At 49.9% G+C, this 19,896-nt stretch overlaps 1 protein-coding gene across 3 annotated transcripts in view; it reads right to left on the bottom strand.

Annotated features, from left to right (window-relative positions):
• The window catches only part of RBM19 (RNA binding motif protein 19), a 189,046-nt gene that overhangs the window by 149,812 nt on the left and 19,338 nt on the right, over window positions 1–19,896 (bottom strand). For all 3 annotated transcript variants that reach the window (XM_069081714.1, XM_069081715.1, XM_069081716.1), the window contains exons 12-16: window positions 18,489–18,607; window positions 16,867–16,963; window positions 15,133–15,243; window positions 13,334–13,534; window positions 12,544–12,649 (exon numbers count right to left, since the gene is read on the bottom strand). In XM_069081714.1, the coding sequence (XP_068937815.1) occupies window positions 12,544–12,649; window positions 13,334–13,534; window positions 15,133–15,243; window positions 16,867–16,963; window positions 18,489–18,607 (634 nt within the window). The remainder of the gene's footprint in view (window positions 1–12,543; window positions 12,650–13,333; window positions 13,535–15,132; window positions 15,244–16,866; window positions 16,964–18,488; window positions 18,608–19,896) is intronic.

The following is a 19,896-nucleotide window of genomic DNA, read 5'->3' as shown; positions in this document are numbered from 1 at the left end:
CAATTTATTATCTATTTAAAAAGAAAAGTACACTGAACATACTGGAAACTGGCAGTCACTTGGACAAGCCTCTTTCTGCTGTTTTATGTACATGGAAACTCCTATTTGAGTTGGTGCTTGTCAAAATCAGAATGAGAAAAAAAAATTAAGAGTCCCTGTGAACAGACTGTCAGAGGCTGGCCCTCAGTCTTCGCTGGGGAGGTGTGGGGAGGGTGTGCTGGGTGGCCCGCTGCATTCTGGATCACGCAGCGCTGGAGAAGAATTCTAAGGCTTGCCTTTCCTTCTCCTTAGACCTCTGACCTCTCGCTGCTGTGGAGTTGAGGGACTGGCTGGCAGAGCGGGGTCATTTTGAGCTGGAACTGACCTCAGAGTCCTGCTCACGTCCAAAAGGGATCCTTGCTATGGCATATATAGACAAATGAGCACCAGTCCCTGTCCTCACTGAGTCTGTGTCTGCCTCAGTGGCTCTCACAGCCTTGGCTGGGGGGCTGGTCAGCTGCCTCCATTAAAGAGGCAAACAATCATCACATGAGGCTCGGTTCAATTGGGAAGGTGTTTGGGGATGTGACAACAACCTGGTCACAAAAGTCCTGTTTGTCAAGAGATGGGTCTGCTCTCATGGGAAACACAATAGATGGGCTCCCATGGTCTAAAAAATGCTTGTTTTTATTGTGTTATCCATCCAGTGTGTGGCATGTGTGTGTGTAGGGGCTGGGGGGCTGTATATAAGCTGTCCTTCATGCCTGCAATGCTCTCTCTCCTCACTTTCATACCTTGAAATGCCAAGCTCCCTTCCAAACTCAGGCACCATCTCCTACATGGAAACAGCACTGGAGACGAGCCCTCCAGGGAACCTTGGGCTTCCACAGGGCCAGAATGAAGACAGGCCTTCTAGGCAGGAAGGACAACAGTCCTGAGGTGGAATAAGGGGAGAAGGGAAGCCACCTACTAAACTAGTACAGAAAAGACTTAAATCTATGTGTTTTCTGGAATCACTGAACCAGAATAAAGTTGGAAAATGAAAAGACCCTCTGAACCAAATCGATATCCCAACCCATTCCATCCCATTCATGTTCCTGATCTAGATGTTAAAAGGCAATGAAAGAGATCATGGATACAAAACACATTCTGTGGGTGAAGGGCCAAAGGACCTTGCGTGCTGATGGGGCTCAAAGGGTTGTGGGGTGGAGAAGAATCGCCCATGTCCCAGTGACTGTGGCCTCTCTGCCTGTCTCTTCTTTCTCTGTAAGAACCCTCCAATGCAAATAGAGAAGGTGCTGGACATCTGGCATCAGATGGAACAACTCGGAGGGGCTGTGGCCCAGCAATGACAAGTTAACTCTCCCACTAATTCACTCTATTCCTCCCCTTGAACCTTCTCCAAAGCCTATGTCAAAACATCTTTCTCTCAAATCACTCTAGAACAGAGGTAGGGAACCTGTGGCTGGCCTTAAGGCCATATGTGGTCTAAACCCTTAAGTGCAGCCTTTTGACTGAATCCAAATTTTACAGAATAAATGCTTTTGTGTGGACTTTTGACTAACTCTAAATTTTATGGAACAAATCGGATTTGTTCTGTAAAATGTGGAGTCAGTCAAAAAGCCGCACTTAAGGATTCAGAAGGTCACATGTGGTCTTAAGGCCACAGGTTCCCCACCCCTGCTCTAGACAGAAGAGTCTGCATGTCCTCTTCGGTCTCTGGTCTGGATGCATCTCGACCTTTCTTCTCTACCCAATGAGCTCCAGAACATAATCATCCCTGACCTGGACGTTGTATAGCTTTGTCTGTGTGTTGTCCCATCTTCTCAACATTCATGGTCCCCTGAGGATGCCGCATTGTTCCAAAAGACAGAAGCACCAACTTCTGTGAGAAACAGAAGCCGCCTGGAGACCCAAGGGACAACAGAGCAGGCCATGGTGGGCACCACCAGGATGCTCCACATTTTCAATGATGATCACACCATGAGAAGTAGGGAAGGGAGGCAGCTGAGAAAACGTACAATAAAAAAGGGGTGGGCGGGTGATGTTGGGAAGGTGAGGGAGAGTAGACAGGAAGGCCAAGGGTTCCTACTGGTACTCTGAAAACAACAAGCTGTTTCCACTGCAGGAGATCTGTGGAGGGCGGTGCCCTGGGCTGAGAAGAGGGGGATAGGCTCTGAGAGGCACCAAAGAAGGGAAGTTCACAATGAGGGGATCCCTGATTCACTGAAATGCTGGTTTTACGTTTCTGTCTCATTTGGCCGCGTCATCATCTGCATTAGGACCATTAGATTATAAGTTCCTAGAGTGACAGGGCTAGGTCACCACGGGCCACTCCCCACAGTAAGTACAACACCACAGGTAACCGGCCTTCTCCTACTGCAAGCTGGTGATTGTGATTCCACGAGGCATCAGGATTCCCAGAGTGACAGCAAGTATTTAGGTCCCTCAGGTTAAGGAAGAACTGGGCTAAGCCTGGAACCCCAAGCTTATAGGCACTTTCACTCTATGGCTAGAAGAATCCTAAAAACAGAATGTCAGGGCTGGGAGAGCCCTTAGAGTAGGGAATGCCAGGATTGAGAGGGACTTAGAAGAGGGAATGTCAGGGTTGGGAGGGACCTTAGAACAGAAGGTCAGAGTTGGAGAGGTCTTAGAACAGAAAATATTAGAGCTGGGACGGGCCTTAGAATAGGGAATGTCAGAGCTCAGCAGGGCCTTAGAGATCACGTAGATGAATTATACTTACTAGCTATGTGACCTTGGGTAAATCATTTAATCCTGCTTACCTCAGTTTCCTCATGTGTAAAATGAGCTGGAGAAAGAAATATCAAACCACTCCAGTATCTAAAACCCCAGATGGGGTCATGAAGAGTGCACATGGCTGAAGTACAACAACAAAAATCTAACTACTTTATTTTGTAGATAAGGAAATGGAGACTCAATGAGGTAAATTATCCCAGGTCAATTCAAAGAGCTTACTATGGGCCAAGCACTGTGTTAGTGCTGGGTATACAAATAAAGACCCCAAACCAGTCCCTGCTCTCAAGGATCTCACAGTCTAATGGAGAAGACAACATGGAAGCAACTACATGCAGATAAGACATATAAGGGATAAATCAAAGCTGGTCAATGAGGGAAGGCACAAAGATTGAGAAGAAATGGGAGAGACTTCCTGAGAGGGCAGGGCTTTAGCTGGGATTTAAAGGAAGCAGGGTGAAGAGGGAGAGCAGGTCAGGCATGGGGGGCAGGCCCAAGAAATGCCAAGAGATGGAGTCTGGTTCGAGCAAGAGCCAGGAGCCAAGAGGGCAGACTGGGCAGTGGAAAGGGAGGGGGGGCCGGGCAACAACCAAAACCACTGGAGTTAATGGGTTACCCGGAGTCAGTGGCAGAGAGAGGACAAAAACCAAATGCTTTTGACCCCTTGGAGTCACTGATCTCCGTGTATCCCAACATAAATCATGAAAGATCACAGGGTCAAGGAGGGACTACATTAACAGGCCAGGGATCCAGGTGGTCACAATGTCTGCTTTCCCCACACTAAGTAAACCTCCCTTGTCCTTTACCATGAACCTTCCCAAGGGGACTCAGTTCTTGGTCCACCTGGGCTAGGCCTGCAAAGACTCCGCTGTGGAAGTAGGGAGGTCCCAGTAAGTACCAAAACACAGTTCAGAGCAGTCGCCAAGTCAGAGAGGTTCTGGGATTGCATCTGGGCAGCATAGTGCATTTCCTCCCCTGAGACTCTAACTGGCCACAGCTCAGTAGGAACTGACAGTGGCCCGGCCCAACAAGGTCAAGGGGAAGGACGGCTACCAGACCCTCCCCACCCCTTTCCAATACCACCCATCGCTACTCCAGTTTAACCCTTGGGAAATGCCAAGGTGATGGGAAGACTTCCTGCCTCCTGCACACACCTCCACGAATGACATTTCAAACCTCCGTAGGAGTGAAGGGAGCTTCTTGGGGGGTTCAAGTCAACTGCATTCTCTCTTGCAGAGCACCCCCCACCCCCATCAGTCCTCTAAAAAAGAATCCTAATACATTCAAGTCCTAATTAATCTTCAAGGGCTTAGTCATGAAACAGCCCTTTTATCCTTTAATGGAAAATGCAACAGTGATAATGCTGTCTCTTTAATATCAGTTGAACACACAGCCTTCCATCTCTCTGCCTCAAAGGTGAACACGCACACACGCATGCACACACACACACGTACAGACGCAGGGGGGAAAAAGAGAAAATCTGCATTTTCCCCATAAAAGCGTTTCCCCCACAAGCCCCACATACAGTCTGCCCCACGAGGGGCTCTCCACCAAAGCCATTTGCTGTAGGAATCCAAATGCAGAAAAAAGGAATGAGAATTCATTACTGTTTGAATGATTTTAAAACAACAGCAGTTACTCAAAGCAGCAGAAGGGCAGAAACGAAATCAGACAGGAGAACTGCGGCTCATGTGTTTCTGGCATTTTAAAGGCTACAATGCGCTCTAGGCACCATAATACCAGACTGCTGGCCATGAGAAGAGAAAGGGATACTGAGGCAGGAGATGATGTAAGGAAAGGTTAGATGTGACAAGGTTAGTGTTAAGATCCAATGAATTACTGGTCCCTGGCTCAGCCCCTCATCAACTCCCTCCTGGACAGTGGCGATGGCCTCCAAACTGAATTCCCTGACACTACTCTCTACCCTTGACTTTACAATTCACCCTCCACAATAGCTGCCAAGGGACTAGTCCAGCCCATGTCACTCTCTTAATCCGTCACCTCGAGGGGCTCCCTACTGCCTCTGAGATAGAGGGCTGGGTGTGGCCCCCTTGCTGCTCTGTCCCCAGCCAACCCTTCCAGGCTTAGGAGCCCCTCTACCCCATCATAGCCTGAGCTGCATTGCAGTGGTGATCTCTGTGCAGGTCACTCCCCCCACACGTGTGTAATGGGAATGCAAATTTGGAAGATCTTCCCTGCCCCTAGGCTAAAGTGCACCTGAAGCCTGGGGTGGGAGGCTTGTTTTTCAGTAGATACTTCTTGATTGGCCAGTGAGTCAATAAGGTTGTTACATTCTCTGAGCCAGGAGGATATATAAGCCCTGATGTGTAGCTTTGTTTTGGGGGCTCACTTTGAGAAGTGTTCTGTGATTTGATCTGTATTCTGGGAAGCTGTTGTCCAGAGCCCCCCGGGCTTTGAAAAAACCCAGATGTTGAAACCCAGATGTTGACTGGGTATGGATGTAATGGTTGGACAGTTTGAAATCTGTCTACTAGATCTGTTTCTGTCTTGATAATTCTGTCTGTGTACTTTGAAGTTCGGGGTGCTGACCTTTTCCCCCAAACAAGGTAAACGATATATGTCTGACTGATTAAAATAAGCTTGTTAACCCATTTTGAGTTGCTTTCCTTTATCAAAGCAGATCCAAGAACCTGTGGTGGCAGCAAACCCTAAGGATGCTTGGGGTGCTTGCTGCTACAACGTGCCCTCCTCACTTCTGCCTCTCAGAAGAGCTCCTTTTCTTCATGGTGCAGCTTGCATCACCCTCTACATGAGGCTGCACTACATCCTCCTAGCTACTATTACTAGGAGTTTACCCCATATATTCTCTTGTATGGGAGAAGGAAATGGCCAACCACTCCAGCCTCTCTGCCAAGGGAACCCCCACGGCCAGTATGATCCTCGCGGTCACGAAGAGTCGGGCATGACTGAACAACTGAATAGCAACAATTCTCTTCTATGAGGAATCAACCTGGCATAATGGCAGGAGAACTAGGGTGGTCTTGGGTTCAAATTTTGCCCTAATCCATAATGACTGTATAACTCTGGGCAAGTCATTTAATGATAAGTTGGATAAGTTGCAAAGAAGGTGCCAAAGAGCACTGCTGAAGAGACTTTCCTCCCCAGAAGTTCTCTACACCAGTGATAGCCCAGGCCGTGTTCATCTCTGTCCTATATTCTTAACTCTCAGGAATGAAGGTTGTCCCCGTGACTCTTTTAGGGTAGGAACTACTTCATTTCTGTCTCTATTTCTCTAGTGTCTGGTACATAATAGCTAATTAATACATGTTTTACCACTCCCATTTTATGTACGAGGAAACTGAGGCTCCTAGGGGTTAATTGTCTTGCCCCATAGAGCTGGTATGAGCTTGAAGTGGGACAGATAAAATCCCAAGCCTAAACAACTCCAGGTCCACTCTTCAGTTTCTACACCATGCTGTCTATAATTCTTTAAGGATTCACGATATAATCAGGAGCACTAATTTCTCCCCAAGGTGTAAGCCTTTCATGCCTCAGGAACCATTTTTCTTGGGCTTCACTGGGCATAAATGTCTATTACTCAACGGCCAGACTTGAGAGGAGCGTGTCAGAATGTGGCAGCCACAAGGTCTGCGGCTGGGGCCCCATACTCCAAGCCTTCATAGCCTAATGGGGGCCTGCCAGAGTCCAGGCAGAGGGGAAGTGTTCTGGTAACAAGCCTTAGTGAACCCAAGCTCACCTCCCTACCTTTCACACCAGCCATGTTTCTGCAGAGGAGGGATGGCCCCTGACCTCCAGGATCTGAACAACCGCAAGACAGTCCAATGACAAACCTCAAGGACCAGTGCACTAGGGGCGCATTCACACCAGCAAGTCAGACCCACCGAGGGCTCAAAGAGAGATTGCAAAATAGAAAAATTACAGGGTGAAAGAGGGGGAGGATCATTTGTCCTCATGGCCACTCCCCACCTGGTAAGGCTGAGCCCCACAAAGATGTCCCACCACCAAAACATGGCCATCTGTTCTAGAATCGAGGAAGACCAGTACAGAAAAACCACTGACTTTACAGTCAGAGATCTGAATTCAAATCCTGCATCTGACAATATGTGTGACCTTGAGCGAGTTACTTTATCTTCCTGCTAAGCCTCAGTTTCCTCATCTGTAAAATGGGGGAGGGGAGTTTGGCCTAGATGACTTTTGAGGCTCCTTCCAGGTCTAGATTGAGGAGCCAGGAAGCCGATGAAGTCTGGAGGAGTCCCAGGACCTCTAGAAATATCAGAACAAGGGCTACAAGCAGTGGACCCAACAAGCAAATTGTTTTGTTATTTTTGTTTTTGGAGGCAAGGCAGTTGGGGTCAAGTGACTTGCCTAAGGTCACAAAGCTAGTAAATGTGTCAAGTGTTGAAGGCCGAATTTGAACTCAGGTTCTCCTGTCTCCAGGGCCGGTGCTCTATTCACTGTGCCACCTAGAAGCCCCCTAACAAGCAAATTGGCTGAAAAATTCTTGTCCTGTTTCTGGTTCATCCAAACACTAATACTCCCAAGGCTGTCCCAAACAGGCACTGTCCTGATTTGCTCTGCCCCCAAGAGAACGGCTTCTTAGCACTGGTCTCAGTGTGACATTTGCGTTTTTAAACAGAGACAACATAAGCCTCTGGAACACAATTAACACAAGTCAGAAATCCAGCCTGTTCGCAGCATGGCCAGGAGTCCAAACTCCTCTCTGCCCTGTGGGAGTGTGGAGTCCCATGTGGAAGGCTTCGATTCAGAAGGGAGACTTCATATCAGAGCTTTGCTCCTGGCCACCTGTGTAGCCTGGAGCAAGGCGCTCCCTCAACCAGAAAATAAAGGCCTGTGGGAGACCAGGGTCAGTGAAAGGAAAGCCCCCAATGCCAAAACCATGACTTCATGGAGTCACTGAAGCAGTGGGTTCCCCACACAAAGGCCAGAAGAGTACTTTCCTTTCAGGGGCACTGGAGAAGAGATGTCGGCTCAGGCCGTCCCCCAGTGCCCTCCAACTCTGGGAATGTGTGACCGGAAGATGCAGAAGACGCCTAACAGCATGATAAGTCTGGGATAACTCTGGCCTGTTTGTGTTAAAATGTCCACCAGAACTCGCCAGACAAAGTAGCAAAGGCTTGACTTGCCAGAACCAGGAAGCTTTTCTGGTCAGTCATTCCCAGGCCTGGCTTCTCCCATGAAGAAGAGAAAGAACAACAGAAAGCAATGGGAATAATGGAAAGAGGCACTGGAGGGAAAGATGCGAGAAGGATGCAGAGATAGTGTGAGGCAGGGAGAGAGGTATCAAAGAACCTGGGTTCGAATCCTGGCTTTACCACCTACTAGCTATGAGACCTTGGCCAAGTCTCTTCACTTCGCTGGGGTTCCCTGTTCTTATCTGTAAAAGAAGCTTAGACCAGATGACCTCTAAGGTCACCCCTGACTCTAGATCTATGGGCCTAACCCTCATCTGAGGCCCAGAACTGCCTAACATCTGGAACTGGATGGAGACTGAGCAAGCCCGGAGAATGCAGAGGAAGATAATTTTCAAAGCAGCCTGCTCCTGGCCAATGCAGGGGGAGGGGCATTTACCTTGGGGAAGGTAAAAGGGAAAAAAAATGCTTTAAGTTCTCAAGCAGCAAACAGTTTGCCAGCAAATTCATCATCCACCAGAAAGAAGAAACCAGGCAGGAGGAAGATTTAAAGAGAAAGAGAGAGAGAGAGAGAGAGTGTGTGTGTGTGTGTGTGTGTGTGAGAAAGGTGGGGGAGGGGAGAGGCTTGGGAGACCCTAGAAAATATGCCTCCATCTGTAGTTAGCACAATGAAATGCGGTCACGCACAGCCACATGGGGTGGTATTGTAATCAGACTGAGGAATTTACTGCCGCCTCCCCAGCACTCTGTGCCCAGGGCTGACAGAAAAGACTGTTATCAGTTGCAAGCAGCTTTCCACGACCTCCCCCAACTCTGAGCCCTTTATCTGGAGGTGAGGGTCTTGGTTATGGGGAGATAAAACAAGCTGTCCCCCTCCCACGGGACTGATGCACAGAACAGTAGAGCTTTTCAGGGGAGGAAAAAAAAATAATTAAAAAAAAAATCCTGCATATGCCCACCACCCACTGGCAAAATACACTACTTTGGGCTTCTGGGAAAATCTGGCCGTGGGGATGAGGACAAAACTTCCTTGGCCTTCGCCCTTCCTTGTGGATTCGCTATTTCAGGACCCTCATGGGCCAGAGGAGATAATACAAAGCCCCAGGGTAGGGGAGGCAGGGCAGAAAGTGGAGGGGCTGAGGGGGAGAAGACTATATATGTAGAAGAAAGGCCGTGTCCTTGAGATCTGAGCTGTGGGAATTCACCCGCACAAGGGATGCACTGGGCCTTGAAATTAACACAGACACACACCGCTCTGTGACCCGCAATCCACAAGATCAGCTGGTCTCGCCCTCCCCCATCCCACTGCCTTCCACTCCATTGTTCAAGGAACTGCTGCTCCGCTCGCACTCAGCCCCTCAGTGAGGCTTAGGGACACACACACACACACACACACACAGAGGCACACGTACACATGCACACACACAGAGGTGTGTACACACACTCACATACACACAGAGGCACAGACGCAGAGGTGTGCACACACACAGGCACACACTCACATACACACAGAGGGACACACGCACATGCACTCACACACAGGCACACACGTACACAGGAGCACAGCTAGGGTGAGGGATGTATCAGACCTGCCTTTCCTTCTGTCCTTCCAGCTCTGGTTTGCTGCTGTTACTGCAGCATTAGCAGGGGTGCGGCCCTCATCTGAGTTCTTCCTTGGACTCTCTCAGTCCTGAGTCCAGCCTTCTGTCCTGGGAGGGGGAGGGCTCTATGTCCTCATGTCCTAAGCCTGAAGTTCCTGCCTCCCATGTCCCGGGGCCAGCCTGTTCTGACTTTGATACCCTCTTGCAGGAGGACAGAATCAAACATCCTCACACATTTCTACACTCTCATGTGCCGTGTGCCAACCCTGACTTCAGCCCCTGGGCAGGCTTGTTCCTTCTTGTAGAGTGTAAGCAACTTGAGAGCAGTGACTGGTTTGATTTGGTTTTTTAGCCACATGTTCCTGGATTCAGAGATGGAAATGATCTTAGAAGTCATCTGATCCAAATGCTTCTTTCTGAGGAAATTGAGACCCGAAGAAAGAAAGTGACTTGCCTGAGGTGGCAGGGTCGGCATTTGAACCTAGTCCCTGGATGCAAAAAACAGTATTCTTTTCACTACACCACTCACGGCATAGCATGATCCCCTGGCCTTCACAGCTTCTAGAAGGATCTGTCACTAAATAATCTCCAGCTACCGGAGGCTCAGTGACTTGCCTTTTGCCATTCGGTGTCAGAGGGGGACCCAGAATCAGAGCCCTGGGGGTGGACAGGATCACAAAGGGCAACCTAGGCCTTCATTTTATAAAACAGGAAGTAGATGGAGAGGTGAGACGGCTTGGCCAAGGTCACAAGGTGAGGAAGGGGCAGTCTGGTATCTGAGCTCCGGTTTTTGTTTTTGATCTACCTCATTGCAAGGCTGTCATCCTGGCCACTCCCTCTGCAGCCTCACATTCAGATAGGGGAGGGCCAGGGCCTGGACCTGTTCTGTTCCATTAAAAATTCCCTCTACTGTTGCAGTCTGGCACCTTCTCAGCAACTTAACAGTCAGAGTGGGCTGCCCAGGACATTGAATGCTTAGATGATTTGTCTAGGGTCACAGAATCAACATGTATCAGAGGCAGGATTTGAACCCATGCCTTACCAGTTCTGAGGTCAGCCACAAAACATTCCTAAAACTGTACAGACGCAAGTTTAATCCTTCTGTTATTACCACTAGCGTCCTAGGCCTCTTCTGGGGTCATCTTGCCTTCTAGTTTAGGTTAGGACTATTCTAGGTCACTGGGATCTGACCTGGTTGAGTTAGTCACACCAAAAAGACAGTTAAACTGAAGAAAGCAATCCTGGTTGCCTTCAACACCCAGAAGTAACTGAAGAATGCTGGAGTTATAAAGGATCTGTGAGTCCTCCCAGCCTGAGGGCTGGCATCATGGGCTCTGATCTCACTGGAGCTACTGCCTGATTTAACACCTAGACTGCTGGTGTGACATAAAAGCCTATATGTCAACAAGCATTCTTCCCCAGGCAGGGTGAATCCAGTCTAAATCGGATTTCCAAGAGAACTCTGGTCCAGCCTTCCTGATAAGGAAGGAAGGCAGCTAAAGGAAATCTCCTGGGCTATATACCCAGGCTTTGGGGGGATACCAGAGAGCTCTCACTCACACAGGAAGGAATCACACAGGGGCCAACACCTGATGGGAACATATACTATTCAAGTTTGTGGTTGTCCTGAGAGAGAAATCCAACTAAGAACTCCCAGCTTCTTAAAGACAGCAGAAACTTGGTGGAGTGTCTTTGAAAAATCCTAATACTAAGCCAGTCCTTTGTTATCACCTTCCCTCCAAAAAAAAAAATGAAATCAAAGGATAATGATCAAAAACATGAGATCTATTGAGAGGTAGCGGAACTCACGTAGACCACCGGCCTTGGGTAGGACCCCTGAGAACTATTACTGGAAGAAGCCGGGGAAATCAAGTCACCTCTGGGTGCTTACATTTTACATCAGAGAAAAGGAAGGATGGACATTTTTATCTTTGACTTCTACAGAAAAATACAGATTTCGACACAAAGAGCTTGGGAGCCATCAAAGGGACCGCGGAACAAAAGCTGGTATTTCCATAATGCTTTGAGGCTTACAGAGCTGCTGCTGGGATTTCCTCCTCTCCCCACTCTCTCGATAGGCAAAGAGAGCAGCAGAAGTATGGGAAGAGACAAGATCTGATCTGGAGGAGAGCTTGGGTTTGACCTGAGGCTCTCTCACCGCTCTGGACCTCAGTTTCCTTACCTGTTCAGTGGCTCTTTAGAATGCTCTGGCAGGCACTGTGGGGTTGTTAAGCTCAGGAGGACCCACGCTCCTGTGTGATAGGCTGGCAGAAGCCTGGAGGTTGGCCCCCATTTCAGGGAGGAGCTGGAGCTCCTGGGAGTTCTAGGTAGCAGAGGGCAAACTCTGATGGGCCCAGAAATGGGCTCCATGACTCTTCCCCTAAAGCCAGCCTCACGAAGGGCTGAGACACTCATAGTCAGAAAACTGGCCAGCAGGTGATCAAAGTTCTGGCCTAAAGTAATTGAAACAGCAAGGCAAAGAAGGAATGGAGGGAGAGCTGGTGGCAAGCACGTGGGGAAGGGCTAGCAGTAAATGCATGGGGAAGGGATGGGGCATCCCAGAAAAAGAGGAATTCTTCAAGTAAGCCATAGTCATGCGGGCTAAATGCTAAGATACTAAATGGAGCCCCTGGACTGAGAGAGAGGAGGCTACAATACCTTACAAGCAGGGAACTGGGAGAATGAATGAAGGATGTCAGTCAAGAATGGTGGGAAAGCAGACACAGTGGGTCATGAGGTGAAGAGGAGAAGTAAATGACCGATGGGTAGCTCTGGAGGCAGGAGAAGGCCCTGCTCAAGGGCCAAAGGCCCAGGGATGGGCAGGCACGTGCAGGCTATGGTCTGCCTCCTTCACAGAGGGACCATGTGTGCAGAGGAGGATGGAGGGGAATCACTAAATCTTGCCAGGATGGCTTTCTCTCTTCTTATCTCAAGGGCAGAGAGAAGCCAGACACTCAACAAGGAACACAGAGACCTTTATGCCAAAGTTGAATCTTGGGGTGCCCCTGAGGACCCTGCCACCAGCCCTGCCCCCTGCCCAGTCTGACGCCCTGACCTCGGGCTCCCATTCTTACCAGCCTCAGTTCCTCCGGGTTTATCTGCTTGTTCTTTCTTCTGAGGGGGGTGGCTAGTGAAGACACCCATTGGTGCCCATTCCAGATACAAGGGAACATCATGGAACTGTAAGGACAGACAGACAGACACTGGAAAGGAGGAACTGGGAAGTGTCAACTGGGGAAGGAGGAAGAAGGCAATCAATCAATCAGAAAATAGGGAACACCTACTATGTGCTAGGCATTGGGCTAAGGCACCATCCAAGTGAAGCACAGAGCCTCACCCCGGCCCGCAGTGGGACAGCAGAAGGGAGGAGTTTATTTTTCCATACCTTTCCTATTGAGAGGCTTGCCCATCTCTTCCAAGAGATACCTGTCATTAATGGGAAAGGGGATGGAAACGGCTCTAAAATCTTATCCAGAAGCTCCGGGGGATGCGTATGACACGTGCACTGCTAGACACAGCGCACATACTGGTGTACAGCATCGTACACAGGACAGACTGATGGACTTGTGAATGAGACACAGGCTCAAACCCTTCCTCCAACATCCTCTAGTTCTGTGATCCCGGTCAAAGCACTTCTCTCTGAGCCTTGGCTGACCCATCTGTAAAGTGGGCTAATTAGCAGCTCCTTCCTCTTAGACATGGGGACACAGAGGCCCAGACGGGGGAAGCATCCAAGGTCACTCAGGTGACGGGTCTGAACCAAGGTCCCATCCTGGAGCACTGAGCTCCTTCACATTCAGAAGGCGGCTCACTGCTCCAGACTCCCAGGTGAGGCCAGTGCTAGGTGATCTGCTGGTGTCGTACCTTGGAATAGGCCAGGCTGGTGAAGCCTCTCCGGGCTTCCAGAGGCTCCAGGTATTCCACAATGGCCGTGATGCCTCCCTCGGGCAGCAGCACGCGGCCCAGGCTGCCATAGCGGCTGAAGATCTCCTGCAGCTCAGAGGCCCGCGTCCCCACAGGGAGGTTCTTTACTAAAATCACCGACTTGCTCCTCTCCCCGGCAGCCTGTGAGAAGAAAGGCAGACAGGGAGGAGGAATGAAGGACGGAAAAGGGTAAGAGCTTCCTATGTGCTAGGGTAAGAAACGAAGGCACCTGCAGCCTCACCCTAGAACCACCCTCACTGTCCAAGCCCCTGAAAGGCCCCTGACAAGCCTCTCACATTAAGAAACTTAGTCCCCTTGGAGGTGTCCAAGAAGGGGTCTGCTTGATACTCTATGCTGTTCCAAAGATTGTGAGAAAAAAAGAACTAAAAGGGAAGAGTGCTGATGTGTAGGGGACTTCAGAGCAGCACTGATGAGAAGTAGCAGGTGGTACAAAGAGCCCAGGGCTGAGGGGAGCTGGCAGGCACTGGCTGAGTAACCGGGAACAAGATATGGTCCTTCATGGGGCCTCAACTTCCACATTTGCAAAAACAGACTAAGCTATTTAAAGCCATCCCTTCCCTCCCAGCCCTGACATTCCCTGTTCTAACACCCATCTCATCCTCTCAGTTCTGACATCCCCTGTTCTAAGGCCCCTCCCAGCTCTGGCATTCCCTGTCCTAAGGCCCCTCCCAGCTCTGACACTCTCTTCAGTCTTTATGGTCGAAATGGCGGGCAGTGATTCTATTTCAGTCAGTCAAGCTACTGACACCAGGGTTCCAAATGTAGGCTGGACTCCCTCCTTGGGGAGTAGGGGGAGGGATCTGAAGACTATCTCTCCATATTCTGGCTGTGAGGGAGGATGAAGGATCCTATAGAAAACAGAAGGATTTGGAGAGGGGAAAAGAGGGGGGCAGGTTTCTAACATGGAAGAAGAGATACATGACCCTGGTCAAGATGTCAGAGACTAGAAGTGTGGCACACAGATGAGGGCCCTGGTACAATGTGGGCATTCAAAGAGATGGGAGGCTCTTCCTCAGGATGAGGGAGCTGGGGTCTGGGGGACTTATCAGAATGGGCGATAATTCCTCACATGGGCACGAAGGACAGGCCTCCAACAGCAACCTCCAAAGAACAGCCAATGATTATGAAGTCTTGGGCAAGAAACTGAAGACTGTAAGGCACAGACTGTGTTTTCCTCACTTTAGTCTAATGAAGGCAAGGAATTAGAGAGAGAAGAACTGATGTGGGGAGGAGCTGGCTAAGAAGTTGGTGTCTGAATCTTAGCTTACAGCGCAGCACTTACGGCCTCCCGACCAGAGCTGACACACCCCTAACACAGGCTGGGGGTCTCATCACGCACTGGGGCCTGCCTTCCACTCGGGCTCTGCGCCTCTCCAGGATCTTAAGATCATTTTTAGACACGTTTCTTGTCAAAAGGTCAGATCCTCACATCAATCATAGCAATTCCTTTACTCCTCCCATTCTAGCCACCAAATGAGGTCCCCTAAAGAGGAGACATGTAAGGCGTGGCCTACAAAACCTCCCAGGGTGGCCTGAACCAGATTAAAATGTAACTGGAAAACATTTAATAAAACAAAGCAAAATACAACAGACACAGATAATGCCAATATGTGGTTTTCTAAGCCAGCATGTGGATGGCAGAGATCCTTGTGTCAGGTGACGTGGCCCCGTTTCTGGGTCTGCCACCACCTGTCTAGGGCCCAAAGGCCCAGCTTTACCTGACTGAAGGAATCCAGGCTCACGCCATTCTCAATCAGGAACCGACGCACCTCCTGGACAAGCTCAGTCTCTCCCAGGGCCACCCGTACTGCCACACTGCCTTTGATCTCCTATGGAGAAGGGAAGAGGGCATTTGCAGTCAAAAACCTCCATCCCTGAAACAAGGCCTGAAAAACCCTGTCAGTTTAGTGGAAAAATGAGTGGTTCTGAGTCAGAGGTCCTGGATTCAAATCTTGGCTCTGCCACTCCTGTGTGTCCTTTGCAAAACCATTCACTTTTCTGGGCTACAGTTTTCTCACCTGTAAAATGAGGGGGTTGAACTGTGCTGACCCTGACCAAGTTTGAGCCCAGAGAAGAGATGCCTCATCTCAATGCAGAGGTGGGGGACCATGGATATGAAATACTGCCTCCACTGTCAGACATGCTCAACTATTGAACTGCTTTTAATCTCTCTCTCCTCTTGCCCCCTCTCACTGTCTCTCTTCCCCTCCTCCCCCACCCCGCCCCCCATCTCTGTCTCTCTCCTCTCCCCCCCTCCCCCTCCTCCCTCTCTCTTTCCTCCCCTGCTCTCCCCATCTCTCTCCTCTCCCCCACCCCCATCTCTGTCTCTCTCCTCTCCCTCTCTCCCTCAAAGTCCTTGTTATAAGACATGGCTTCAGTGGATAATGAGGGATATAAATGTCATGTAGACAAAAAGCTAGTTTTAAAAAATATTGTGTATTTAAGATGCGGGGGTTACTTCTGGCTCTAAGTCTCCGATGCCATGATACCCTGAGGGCAGCAGAGAACACAGCTGAATGGCCACCAGAGCTAGGGTAGAATTCTGAATGCTAGAAGAAGCCTAGTTGATGGGAGGTGACCCCCTTCACCCCACGTCCCGGGCATAGCCTCCATCCCACAATGAGCCAGGACAATCCCTTCATTCGAATGTAAGCTCCTTGAGGGCAGGGACTTGTCTTTTGCCTCTTTTTGTGTCCCCAGCCTAGCACAGTGCCTGGCACCTAATTAATGTTAATTACTTGAGTGATGATACAGTGGCGAGAGCGCTGGCTATGGGGTCAGGGAGCCCTGGCCTGAATCTCTCCTCTTGGCCCTCACTGGCTATATGACCAGGGGCGCGTCAATCACCTCTCTGAGATTCAGATCAGTTCAACTAGCCTCTCTCAAAGGCCTGGCTTACTATGTGCTGGGGATATGAAGGCAATAAACAGCTCCTGCCCTCAAGAAGCTTGCCATTTTCTCCTCTATCAAGTGCAGATGGTAATAATTGCCCAAGGCTCTCATGAGAAAACCTTAAAGTGCTAGAAAAATGGGGCTGGGTATTATTCCTGCCACCCCAAAGCAGGTAACACACTTTAGCTAAGCCTTCTTCTACCTTCTAAATGGTAACTGGCAAACAAACAGAAGATGATTAATAAATGCTTCTTGGATGATTGACCAGAAACTGGCCAAAAGAAATAAAATCTCAGTTTTGGTCTTCACAAGCCAAGCAGGGCCTTCAACTTATCAAGGACAGCAAGTGAGGAAGGCAATGGTCTGAGGATCCCAGGCCCCCGGAGAGTGTAGTTTAGTGGCTTAATAAATTGAGATCCTTGTGTCTGGACAATCTGCTCATAAGGACTGCTGCAGAACTGTTTGTTTCAGTGGTTCGAGTCATGTTTCCCCAGCAGTGGCTCACGGCCCTGGGCTCCAGCCTACAGGGCCGGGGCTCGTCCAGCAGGATTCTCACTCACGTGGTCGAACACTTGGCTTTTTGTGGCATTGTACTTCTGTGCCACAGCTTCAGCCACGGCATTCGTCCCCATAAACAGTGTATTCCAGTTGTGAGAGCTGAGGATATGAAGGAGAAGGGAATCACGCATTATCTGGACTGTATTTAAGAACACAAAACTACCAGGGGAATACAAGCAGGGCTTTTCATACCAAGAAATCCCCTTTTTAGGGAAGGAAACTGTGAAGACCAAAAGAGAGGCAGCCCCCCCCCCACCAGGAACAGTGACAATCCTTTCTCCAGCATGCTTTGAGTAGTGCTTCAATTCGTTCCAAGAATTAGGGTTTTTCTTTAAAATCTGCGACTCACAGACTCAGTCTAGATTCTGCTTAGTTGGTTTAGAGGCCAGGTGAAGGCAGCATCTGTAGCTGATGTTTATGTGGATTAACTCAAGAGTCAAGAGAAGAGGGAATGTGGAGCAATGGACAGATGGCTACGTTTGGAGTCAGGAAGACTTGAGTTCAAGTCCTGCCTTTGAAAAAACAGGTATTAATATCACATTTCTAGAGCTGGAAGAGACCTTGAAGCCCTCATTTTACAGAAGAGGAAACCGAGACTCAGGGAGGTTATGGGAGCTTGCTCAGGGTCAAATAGCATAAAGGTCTAATGTTGCCCTTCCCTGGGCCACCGGACAGACGGGGTGAATTCAGGCAGGGCACAGGAAGGGGCTGGAACATCCACCATCTGGCATCATTTCAGGGCCCTGCTGCTTTCTCATCCTGCCCTGAATGCAATACAGCTTTACCTGACAGCCTTTCTCTAAATTCTAAGCCCAACAGCTGGAACAGGGACAGGCTTAGTGTTCAGCTCGAAAACGCCCCTTACGCCCCTGATCTAACTTTTCCCTCCCTGACAATATGGATCACAGGTTCACAGATTTAGGGCACCTCAGAGATCAGCTGGCCCAATGCCCTCATGTTCCAAATGAGGAAACCAAGACCCAAAGAGGTGGGTACTTGGCTAAGGTCACACGGTACTAAGAAACAGCTGGGATTCAAATCTGGGAAACCTGACTCCAGACCATAACCTGCAAACACGTGTACAGGGCCTCAAGGCCTACAAAGGGCTTTCACATGCCCTCATCTCCTCCTCACAACTGGGCCTCAGGAAACTGAGGCTGAAGGTGGGGGGGTGGGTTCAGTTACTCTGTTGGTATCATGCTGCCAGAAAGTTTCTGAGGGTAGATTTGAACTCCAGACCAGCACTCTGGACTCCACAGCCTATCACGCATGTCAAGACAAACACAACTCCTGAGTCCTTCTCTCTTGGGGTCATAGGTGCTGCCCACACACCCACACACTCACTCCCTCCTGCCTGACAGTCTTTACAGTGGGCAAAGTGCTCTGCATACATTCTCTCATCTGAGCCTGCCATCAACCCTGGCAGCGAAATCCAGCTGCTGGCAAGATCCCCATCTGACCAACGACAGGGAGGCTCAGAAAGGCCAGCTGTTTGTCCATGGCAGGGACGTACCAGGGGCAAGATCTGAACCCAGGTCTGCCGGGTTCTACTCCTAGCACTCTGCACCAAGAGGCCCCCCACTGCCCTGTCCTCAGAAGGCCCCCAGAGAGCAAAGACAAGGACCTGGAACTGCTGGCTTTGTCCTTCAATGCCTTCTTCTTCTTGTAGGAAGACGATGCCGGGTCTGAGCTTTCGCTGGTCTCCTTCTTAATGGTGGAGGGTAACACGTGGAGCATCCGGCCCTAAGGAGGGGAGAGAGCCCTCTTGATAAGAACTCGGAGCTCCCACGGCCTTCACCTCTTACCCCAGCGGATGCAGGAGCTTTCCAGGGGCTGCCTTACTTCACAGGCTGGCCATCCCCATGATCCCCAAAGCAGCCACTGACACATATGTCTCTCCAACATTTGCAAAGCCCCCAGTCAAGCTTCAGCATAACCTGGTGAGGTAGCAGGCCCATTCACAGGCAGCCCTGCTACAGCCCCATCTTATGGATGAGAGAAGAGACTCCAGGAATGATGGTGCCTTGCCCACAGCACTGCTGCTGACAACATGGCGGGGCTTCTAATGCAAGCCACCCCTCCCTCCATCACCCCAAGTTGTTTCTACATGGAAGATCACTAAATTAATCTCAAGAGCTTGACACAAGCTTCAATTCAATTTAATCAAACACACGCTTTAAAAAAAATAACTAGTCTGGATGGGTACTGAGCAAAGTATGAGGACAGCAAGATGCAGATGAGACAGGCTGCTGCCCTCTGGACTACTGCCTTCTGTGAGGGCTCTGCGCTCCCTTGGGAATGACTGAAGACCCTGAGAGCTTTTGTTTATGTGGGTTATAGCCGCTGCTATTTACCACATTAGAAATGAAAACATCAGAAGTATTAGCAGAGTAGTTCTGGTCCTGGAAGGGGCTGGAGGAGCCCTAGGGATCGCTGGATTCCCTCTGAGATCCCCTCAGAAAATGTGCTGGCACAGAAGTCAGCAGACGGGCCTCTTGGGGTGTGTGTGTGTGTGCGGAGGAAGGGCGGTATGTGTGTGAGTGTGTGAGAGTGTGTGTGTGTGAATGAATGTGTGTGTGTGTGAGTGAGAGTGTGTGTATGAGGGTATGTGTGTGTGTATGTGCGTGCACACATGTCTATGTGGGGGGGGGAGGGTGCGGGCTGGAGGAGCCCTAGGGATCGCTGGACTTCCTCTGAGATCCCCTCAAAATGTGCTGGCACAGAAGTCAGCAGAGGGGCCTCTTGGGGTGTGTATGTGTGTGTGTGGGGTGTATGTGTGTGAGTGTATGTGTGTGTGTATGTGTGCATGTCTATGGGGGGGGGGGGGGTGGGGCACTGGGTCTTGGGGCAGTGATCAGGAAAAGACCCAGGGGAGGGGGGGGTGGGCATGTGGGCTGTACTTTGAGCAAAGCTCTGGCCCTGTTAGGGGTATGGAAAAGGAAGGCACAAAGTTCAGACATGGGGGAGCATCTGTACAAAGGCGGGAGGAGGGGGATGGGATGTCCTCTATGGAGAACAGCAGTGGAGAAGAG

The sequence above is a fragment of the Petaurus breviceps genome, unplaced genomic scaffold, assembly GCF_028583685.1.
Source record: "Petaurus breviceps papuanus isolate PSGF00001 unplaced genomic scaffold, PetGlider_PUasm1.0 99, whole genome shotgun sequence".
Lineage (NCBI taxonomy): Eukaryota > Metazoa > Chordata > Mammalia > Diprotodontia > Petauridae > Petaurus > Petaurus breviceps.
The sequence above is the reverse complement of the archived record's forward strand: the minus strand, read 5'-3'. Positions and strand labels throughout refer to the sequence as shown.